At 43.2% G+C, this 9,329-nt stretch overlaps 1 protein-coding gene across 1 annotated transcript in view; it reads left to right on the top strand.

The window, feature by feature from the left end:
- LOC141727673 (ATP-dependent DNA helicase Q4-like) overlaps nucleotides 1-7,407 on the top strand; it is a 65,883-nt gene extending 58,476 nt beyond the window's left edge. Inside the window, exon 14 of the mRNA XM_074533935.1 lies at nucleotides 7,057-7,407. Within this exon, the coding sequence (XP_074390036.1) occupies nucleotides 7,057-7,407 (351 nt within the window). The remainder of the gene's footprint in view (nucleotides 1-7,056) is intronic.
- Nucleotides 7,408-9,329: the final 1,922 nt, after the last annotated feature.

Consider the following 9,329-nt stretch of genomic DNA (forward strand, 5'->3'; position numbering starts at 1 on the left):
GGAATGGGGGAGGGGGAAAATTCCCTTTTTTAGGGCTTAAAATTGAATTTTATGGGAAAAAATCCCCGGTTTTAGGGCTTAAAATTGAATTTTTTTGGATTAATTCCACGTTTTCTGAGGGAAGGTCCCCGTTTTTAGGGGTTAAAATTGAATTTTTTGGGAAAAAAAGCCGCATTTTTAGGGCTTAAAATTGAACTTTTTGGAAAAAAAAACCCCATTTTTAGGGCTTAAAATTGAATTTTTTGGGAAAAAAATCCCTTTTTTTAGGGGTTAAAATTGAATTTTTTGGAAAAAAATTCCCATTTTTAGGGGTTAAAATTGAATTTTATGGAAAAAATCCTCGTTTTAGGGTGTTAAAATAGCGTTTTTTGGGAAAAATCCACATTTTCTGAGGAAAATCCCGTTTTTTAGGGCTTAAAATGGCATATTTTGGTTTCATTCCCACATTTTCTGAGGGAAAAAAGTTCATTTCTAGGGGTTAAAATTGCTTTTTTGGGACAAATTCTACATTTTCTGAGGGAAAATAGCCTTTTGTAGGGGTTAAAATTGAATTTTTTTGGAAAAAATCCACATTTTCTGAGGGGAAATCCCCGGTTTTAGGGGTTAAAATTGATTTTTTTTGAAAAAAAAGCCACATTTTTAGGGCTTAAAATTGAATTTTTTGGGATTAATTCCATGTTTTCTGAGGGAAAATCCCCATTTTATGGCCGAAAATTGCTTTTTTTTTTAAAAAATCCACATTTTCTGAGGGAAAATCCCCGGGTTTAGGGCTTAAAATTGATTTTTTTGGGATTAATTCCACATTTTCTGAGGGGAAATCCTCATTTTTAGGGGTTAAAATGGCGTTTTTTTGGAAAAAAATCAACATTTTCTGAGGAAATTCCTTATTTTTAAGGCCTGAAATTGCATTTTTTTGGGATTAATCGCACAGTTTCTGAGGGAAAATCTCCATTTTAAGGCCTCAAATTGCCTTTTTTGGGAGAAATTCCACATTTTCTGAGGGAAAATCTCCATTTTTAAGACCTAGAATTGCTTTTTCTCTATAAACCCTGTATTTTCTGAGGGAAATCCTATTTTTAGGGCTTAAAATTGAATTTTTTTAGTATCAATCCTACATTGTTTTAGGGAAAAATCCTCATTTTTAGGGCCTGAAATTGCATTTTTTGGGATTAATCGCACATTTTCTGAGGAAAAGTCTCGGTCTTAGGGCTTAAAATTGAATTTTATGGGAAAAAAACCCTTTTTTAGGGTTAAAATTGAATTTTATGGGAAAAAATCCACATTTTCTGAGGGAAAAAGTCTATGTTTTGAACCTAAAATTGAATTTTTTGGGATTAATTCCACATTTTCTGAGGAAAATCCCTGGGTTTGGGCTTAAAATTGATTTTTTTGGGATTAATCCGGCATTTTCTGAGGGAAAATTCCCGGTTTTAGGGCTTAAAATTGAAGTTTTTGGATTAATTTCCACGTTTTCTGAGGGAAAATCCCCGTTTTTAAGGGTAAAATTGAAATTTTTGGAAAAAAATTCCCATTTTTAGGGCTTAAAATTGAATTTTATGGGAAAAAATCCACATTTTCTGAGGGAAAAAGTCTATGTTTTGAACCTAAAATTGCACTTTTTGGGATTAATTCTGCATTTTCTGAGGGAAAATCCCATTTTAGGGGTAAAACTTGAATTTTTGGAAAAAAATCCACATTTTCTGAGGGAAAATCCCCATTTTTAGGGGTTAAAATTGGATTTCTTGGGATTAATTCCACGTTTTCTGAGGGAAAATCCCCGTTTTTAGGGCTTAAAATTGAATTTTGTGGGATTAATTCCGCATTTTCTGAGGGAAAGTCCCTGTTTTTAGGGCCTAAAATTGCATTTTTTGGGATGATATTCCACATTTTCTGAGGAACATCCCCATTTTTAGGGGTTAAAATTGAATTTTTTTGAAAAAAAAAGCCATATTTTTAGGGCTTAAAATTGAAGTTTTTGGGATTAATTCCACATTTTCTGAGGGAAAATCCTCGTTTTTAGGGCCTGAAATTGAATTTTTTGGGATTAATTCCACATTTTCTGAGGGAAATCCCCGGGTTTGGGGCTTAAAATGGCGTTTTTTGGAAAAAAAATCCGCATTTTCTGAGGGAAATCCCCATTTTTAGAGGTTAAAATTGAATTTTTTGGGATAAATTCCACATTTTCTGAGGGAAAATTCCCATTTTTAAGGCTTGAAATTGAATTTTTGGAAAAAAAATCCGCATTTTCTGAGGGAAAAAGTCTATGTTTTGAACCTAAATTGCATTTTTTGGGATTAATTCTACTATTCGTGAGGGAAAAGTCCATGTTTTTAGGCTCTAAATTGCTTTTTTTGGGATTAATTCTACATTTTCTGAGGGAAAACCTCCCTTTTTAGGGCTTAAAATACATTTTTTAATAACAAATTTTACATTTTCTGAGGGAAAAGTCCCCACTTTTAAGGCTTAAAATTGCTTTTTTTGGGAAAAAATCCCCATTTTCTGAGGGAAAATCCCCGGGTTTAGGGCCTGAAATCGCATTTTATTGGGATTAATTCCCACATTTTCTGAGGGAAAAAGTTCATTTTTAGGGCTTAAAATTGAATTTTTTGGGAAAAAAATCCACATTTTCTGAGGGAAAATCCCCAGGTTTGGGGCTTAAAATTGATTTTTTTGGGATTAATTCCACATTTTCTGAGGGGAAATCCCCGTTTTTAGGGGTTAAAATTGCTTTTTTTTGGAAAAAAAATCCCCATTTTCTGAGGGGAAATCCCCGGGTATGGGCTTAAAATTGAGTTTTTTGGGATTAATTCTGTATTTTCTGAGGGAAAATACCTGGGTTTGGGGCTTAAAATTGAATTTTTTGGAAAAAAAATCCCTATTTTGTGAGGGAAAATCCCCAGTTTAGGGCGACCCCGACCAGGTGCGGGCGGGAATGGGGGGGTGGGGGAAAAATCCCGTTTTTAGGGGTTAAAATTGGATTTTTTGGAAAAAAATTCCCATTTTTAGGGGTTAAAATGGCGGTTTTTGGGAAAAAATCCCCACTTTCTGAGGGAAAATCCCTGGGTTTGGGGCTTAAAATTGATTTTTTTGGATTAATTCCGCATTTTCTGAGGGAAAATTCCCAGTTTTAGGGGTTAAAATTGAATTTTTTTGGAAAAAAATCCACATTTTCTGAGGGAAAATCTCCATTTTTAGGGGTTAAAACTGAATTTTTTGGAATTAATTCCACATTTTCTGAGGGGAAATCCCCGGTTTGGGGCTTAAAATGGCGTTTTTTGGGATTAATTCTGCATTTTCTGAGGGAAAATCCCCGGGTTTAGGGTTAAAATTGAAATTTTTGGGATTAATTCTGCTTTTTCTGAGGGAAAAGTCTCCGTCTTGGGGTTTAAAATGGCGTTTTTTGGGATTAATTCTGCATTTTCTGAGGGAAAATCCCTGGGTTTGGGGCTTAAAATTGACTTTTTGAGATTAATTCCACGTTTTCTGAGGGGAAATCCCCATTTTTAGGGGTTAAAATTGAATTTTTTGGGAAAAAATCCACATTTTCTGAGGGAAAATCCCGGTTTTAGGGGTTAAAATTGAATTTTTTTTGAAAAAATAGACTCATTTTTAGGGCTTAAAATTGAATTTTTTGAAAAAAAATCCGCATTTTCTGAGGAAAAGTCCACATTTTTAGGGGTTTAAATTGAATTTTTTGGGATTAATTCCACGTTTTCTGAGGGAAAATCTCCGGGTTTAGGGCTTAAAATTGGGTTTTTTGGGATTAAGTCCACATTTTGTGAGGGAAAAAGTTCGTTTTTGGGACCTGAAATTGCATTTTTTGGGATTAATCGCACATTTTTCTGAGGGAAAATCCCCAGGTTTGGGGCTTAAAATGGCGTTTTTTGGGATTAATTCACGTTTTCTGAGGGAAAATCCCTGTTTTTAGGGCTTAAAATTGAATTTTATGGGAAAAAAATCCACATTTTTAATGCTTAAATTGAATTTTCTGGGAAAAAATCGACATTTGTGAGGGAAAATCCCCATTTTTAGGGGTTAAAATTGTATTTTTTGGGAAAAAAATCCACATTTTCTGAGGGAAAAATCTACATTTTCTGGGAAAAAATTCCGTTTTATCAAGCAAGTTCCACATTTTCTGAGGGAAAAATCCTGATCATTAGGATCCAGCCCCAAATTTTTGCCATTTTTCTGTTCTAACCCCCCAATTTTTTGGTGAAAATTCGGATTTTTCCCCGCAGGCCGTGCTGCGGGATGCTGCGCCGCTGGAGCTCGGAGAATTTGGGAATTTGGGAATTCTGGAATCTGGGAATTCTGGGAATTGCGTGCTGGTTGTGTGCACGCGCAGGGAGGACAGCGAGCGCCTGGCCCAGCTCATCCAGAGCGAATTCCCTGAGGTGCCCGCATGGAAACCACCAAAGGTGGGGAAAAAAATGGGAAATTTTGGGGGAAAAATGGGAAAAATTTGGGGAATTTTGGGGAAAAAATTGGGGAAAAATCAGGAAAAATTTGGGAAAAAATTGGGGGGAAAAATTGGGAAAAATTGGGGAAAAACTGGGTAAAATATGGGAAAAAATGGGAAAAAATTGGGGAAAATATTGGGGAAAATTGGGAAAAGTTTGGGGGAAAATGGGGGGAAAATTGGGGAAAAAATGGGGAAATAATTGGGGAAAAAATGGGAAATAATTGGGAAAAAATTGGGGAAATTTGGGAAAAATGGGAAAAATTTGGGGGGAGAAGGGAAAAAAATTGGGGGAAAATCGGGAAAAAATTGGGGAAAAAATAGGTGAATTTTGTGGGGAAAAAATGGGAAAAGTTTGGGGAAAAATTTGGGGAATTTTGGGGGGAGAAGGGAAAAAATTGGGGGGAAAAAATTGGGGGAAAAAATGGGAAAAAATTGGGGAATTTTTGAGGGAGAAGGGAAAAAAATGGGAGAAATTTGGGGGAAAAAATTGGGAAAAAGTTGGGGAATTTGGGGGAAGAAAGAAAAAAAGTGGGGGTGAAAATCGGGAAAAAGTTGGGTGAAAATTGAGAAAAATGAGGGGAAAATTGGAAAAAAATTTGGAAAAAAATTGGGGGGAAAATGGGGAAAAATTGTGGGAATTTTGGGGAAAAATAGGGAAAAAAATGGGGAAAAAATGGGGGAAAAATTGGGGGGAAAATTGGGGGAAAAATTGGGGGGAAAATTGGGGAAATTCAGGGAAAAATGGGGAAAAAATGGTGAAGTTTGGGGAAAAATGGGATTAATTTAGGAAAAAAATTTGGGGGAAAATTTGGGGGAAAAATGGGAAAAATTGGGAAAAAATTGGGGAATTTTTGGGGGAAAAATCAGGAAAAATTTGGGGAAATTGGGGGGTAAAATTTGAGGAAAAATGGGAAAAACTGGGGAAAAAAAGGGAAAAATTGGGGAAAAATGGGATTAATTTAGGAAAAAATTTGGGGGAAAATTTGGAGAAATTTGGGGAAAAAATTGGGGAATTTTGGGGGGAGAAGGGAAAAAATTGGGGGTGAATATCGCGAAAAATTTGGGAGAAATTTGGGGAAAATAAGGAGGAAAAATTGGGAAAAATTCGGTGAATTTTGTGGGGAAAATTTGGGGGAAAAATGGGGGAATTTTGGGGGGAGAATGGAAAAAATTGGGGGTGAAAATCGGGGGAAAATGGGAAAAATGTTGGGGAAATAAGGAGGAAAAATTGGGGAAATTTTGGGGAAAAGTGGGAAAAAACTTGGGAAAAAGTGGGAAAAAACTTGAGGAATTTTGGGGGGAATTGGGGAAAGTTGGTGGAAAATCAGAAAAAATGGGGAATTGGGGGAAAATCAGGAAAAAAATTAGAGAAAAATTTGGGAATTTAGGGGGAAAATTAGAAAAAAAAATTGGGGGAAATGGGGGAAAATTTGGGAAAAAATTGGGCAAAATCAGGAAAATTTGGAGAATTATGGGCAAAAAATTAGGGGGAAATTGGGAAAAATTTGGGAAAATTGGGGGGATTTGGGGAAATTGGAGAAAAATTTGGAAATTATGGGTCCAAAACCAAGAAAAAATTGGGGAAATTAGGGGAAAAATGTGGGGAAAATTTGGACAATTTTGGAGGAAAAATGGGAAAATTTGGACAATTTTTGGGGAGAAAATTGAAACTATTTGGGGAAAAAATCAGAATAATTTTGGGGAAAAACTTGGAGAATTTTGAAAATAAATTTGGAATTTTGAGAAAAAATTGGGGAAATTTGGGGGAAAAATGAGGAAAACTTGGGAATTTGGGGAGAATTTGGGGGAAATCTGGAATTTCTGGAGGAATTTAGGGAAAAATTTGGAGAAAACTTTCGGGAAAATTAGGAAAAAATTGGAGAATTTGGGAAAAAAATGTGGAATTTTGGGGAGAAAATGAAAAAATTTGGGGACTGTCTGGGAAGAGCGGATGTGAATTTTGGTGGGAAAATCAGGAAAATTGAGAAATTTCAAGAAAAACGTGGGCAAAAATTTAAGAAAAAATCATGGAATTTGAGGGGAAAATTACAGATTTTTGGGGGAATTTTTTGGGGAAATTCACAGAATGTGAGGGGAAAATTGGGGGGGGTTTGGGGAATTTTGGGGAAATTTGGAGGAAAATTTGAAAATTATGGGTCCAAAACCAGGAAAATGTGGGGAAAATTTGGGCCATTTTTGGGGAGAAAATTGAAATTATTTGGGAAAAAAATCAGAATAATTTTGGGGAAAAACTTGGAGAATTTTGAAAATAAATTTGGGAATTTGAGAAAAAATTGGGGAAATTTGGGGGAAAATGAGGAAAACTTGGGGAATTTGGCGAGAATTTGGGGGAAATCTGGAATTTCTGGAGGAATTTAGGGAGAAATTTGGAGAAAACTTTTGGGAAATTAGAAAAAAAATGTGGAATTTTGGGGAGAAAATGAAAAATTTGGGGATTATCTGGGAAAAGCAGATGTGAATTTTGGCGGGAAAATCGAGAAATTTCAAGAAAATGTGGGCAAAAATTAAGAAAAATCATGGAATTTGAGGGGAAAATTGCTGATTTTTTGGGGATTTTTTGGGGAATTTCTCAGAATGTGAGGGGAAAAAGCTGGAATTGCAAGGAAAGTGATGAATTGTTGATTTTTGCAGGGCAAAGAGAAGCCATGCAGGTGTGCGCTGTGTACCACGCCGGGCTGAGCGCCGAGCGGCGGCGCCGCACCCTGAGGGCGTTCATGGCGGGTCGGGTGTGGGCGCTGTGCGGCACCGCCTGCATCGGCCTGGGCATGGACAGAGCCCCCCCTGAGGCGGTGCTGCAGCACGGCGGGCCCGCCTGCACCGAGGCCTTCCTGCAGCACGTGGGCAGGGCCGGCAGGGACGGCAAACCGGCGTGGGGACATCTGATACTGCACAAAGGGGTACGGGAATACAGAAAAAATGGATAAAATATTGGCGGTTGTGGGTGCTGTGCGGCACCAGAGCCCCCTGAGGGTGGTCATGGCTGCCGGGGATCTGAGGGGGTCCCTCATGGCGGGCCGGGTGTGGGCTCTGTGCGGGACCAGAGCCCCTTGAGGGCGTTCATGGCTGCCGGGATCTGAGGGGGTCCCTCATGACTGCCATGATCTGAGGGCGTTCATGGTGGGCAGGGTGTGGCAGTGTGTGTCACCGGAGCCCCTGTGAGGGTGGTCATGGCTGCCGGGATGTGAGGGAGTTCATGGTGGGCAGAGTGTGGGCGCTGTGAGGCACCAGAGCCCCCCTGAAGGCGTTCATGGCGGGCAGGATGTGGGTGTTGTGTGGCACCAGAGCCCCCTGAGGGAGTTCATGGCTGCCGGGTTCTGACAGGGTCCCTCATGGCTGCCGGGATCTGAGGGCGTTCATGGCGGGCCGGGTGTGGGCGGTGTGTGGCACCGGAGCCCCTCTGAGGGAGTTCATGGCGGGCGGGTGTGAGCGCTGTGAGGCACCAGAGCCCCTGAGGGCGTTCATGGCTGCCGGATCTGAGGGCGTTCATGGCGGGCAGGGTGTGGGCGCTGTGCGGCACCGCCTGCATCGGCCTGGGCATGGACAGAGCCCCCTGAGGGCGGTGCTGCAGCACGGTGGGCCCGCCTGCACCGAGGCCTTCCTGCAGCACGTGGGCAGGGCCGGCAGGGACGGCAAAACCGGCATGGGGACATCTGATACTGCACAAAGGGGTACGGGAATAGGAGAAAAAATGGATAAAATATTGGCGGGGTGTGGGCGCTGTGCGGCACCAGAGCTCCCCTGAGGGCGTTCATGGCGGGCCGGGTGTGGGCGCTGTGCGGCACCAGAGCCCCCTGAGGGCGTTCATGGCTGCCGGGATCTGAGGGAGTCCTTCATGGCCAGCAGGGTGTGGGCGCTCTGCGGCACCAGAGCCCCTCTGAGGGCGTTCATGGCTGCCGGGATCTGAGGGAGTCCTTCATGGCCAGCAGGGTGTGGGCCCCTCCCTGAGGGCGTTCATGGCGGCCGGGTGTGGGCGCTGTGCGGCACCGCCTGCATCGGCCTGGGCATGGACAGAGCCCCCCTGAGGGCGGTGCTGCAGCACGGCGGGCCCGCCTGCACCGAGGCCTTCCTGCAGCACGTGGGCAGGGCCGGGCAGGGACGGCAAAACCGGCATGGGGACATTTGATACTGCACAAAGGGGTACGGGGAATAGGAGAAAAATGGATAAAATATTGGCAGGGTGTGGGCTCTGTGCGGCACCAGAGCCCCCTGAGGGCGTTCATGGCTGCCGGGATCTGAGGGGGTCCATCATGGCGGGCAGGGTGTGGGCGCCCCCCTGAGGGCGTTCATGGCTGGCAGGGTGTGGGCAGTGCGTGTCACCGGAGCCCCTCTAAGGGCGTTCATGGCTGCCGGGATGTGAGGGGGTCCCTCATGGCTGGCAGGGTGTGGGCGCCCCCCTGAGGCGTTCAATGGCCGGCGGGGTGTGGGCGCTGTGCGGCACCAAGAGCCCCCTGAGGGCGTTCATGGCTGCCGGGATCTGAGGGGGTCCCTCATGGCCGGCAGGGTGTGGGTGCCCCCTGAGGGCGTTCATGGCTGCTGGGATCTGAGGGGGTCCGTCATGGCAGGCCAGGTGTGCGCACCCCCCTGAGGGCGTTCATGGCCGGCAGGGTGTGGGCGCTGTGCGGCACCAGAGCCCCTCTGAGGGAATTCGTGGCTGCCAGGATGTGAGGAGGTCCCTCATGGCCGGCAGGGTGTGGGCACCCCCATAAGGGCGTTCATGGCGGGCAGGGTGTGGGCGCCCCCCTGAGGGGGTCCCTCATGGCGGGCCGGGTGTGGGTGTTGTGCGGCACCAGAGCTCCCTGAGGGCGTTCATGGCTGCCGGGATCTGAGGAGGTCCCTCATGGCCAGC

This window comes from Zonotrichia albicollis, unplaced genomic scaffold, assembly GCF_047830755.1.
Source record: "Zonotrichia albicollis isolate bZonAlb1 unplaced genomic scaffold, bZonAlb1.hap1 Scaffold_173, whole genome shotgun sequence".
Lineage (NCBI taxonomy): Eukaryota > Metazoa > Chordata > Aves > Passeriformes > Passerellidae > Zonotrichia > Zonotrichia albicollis.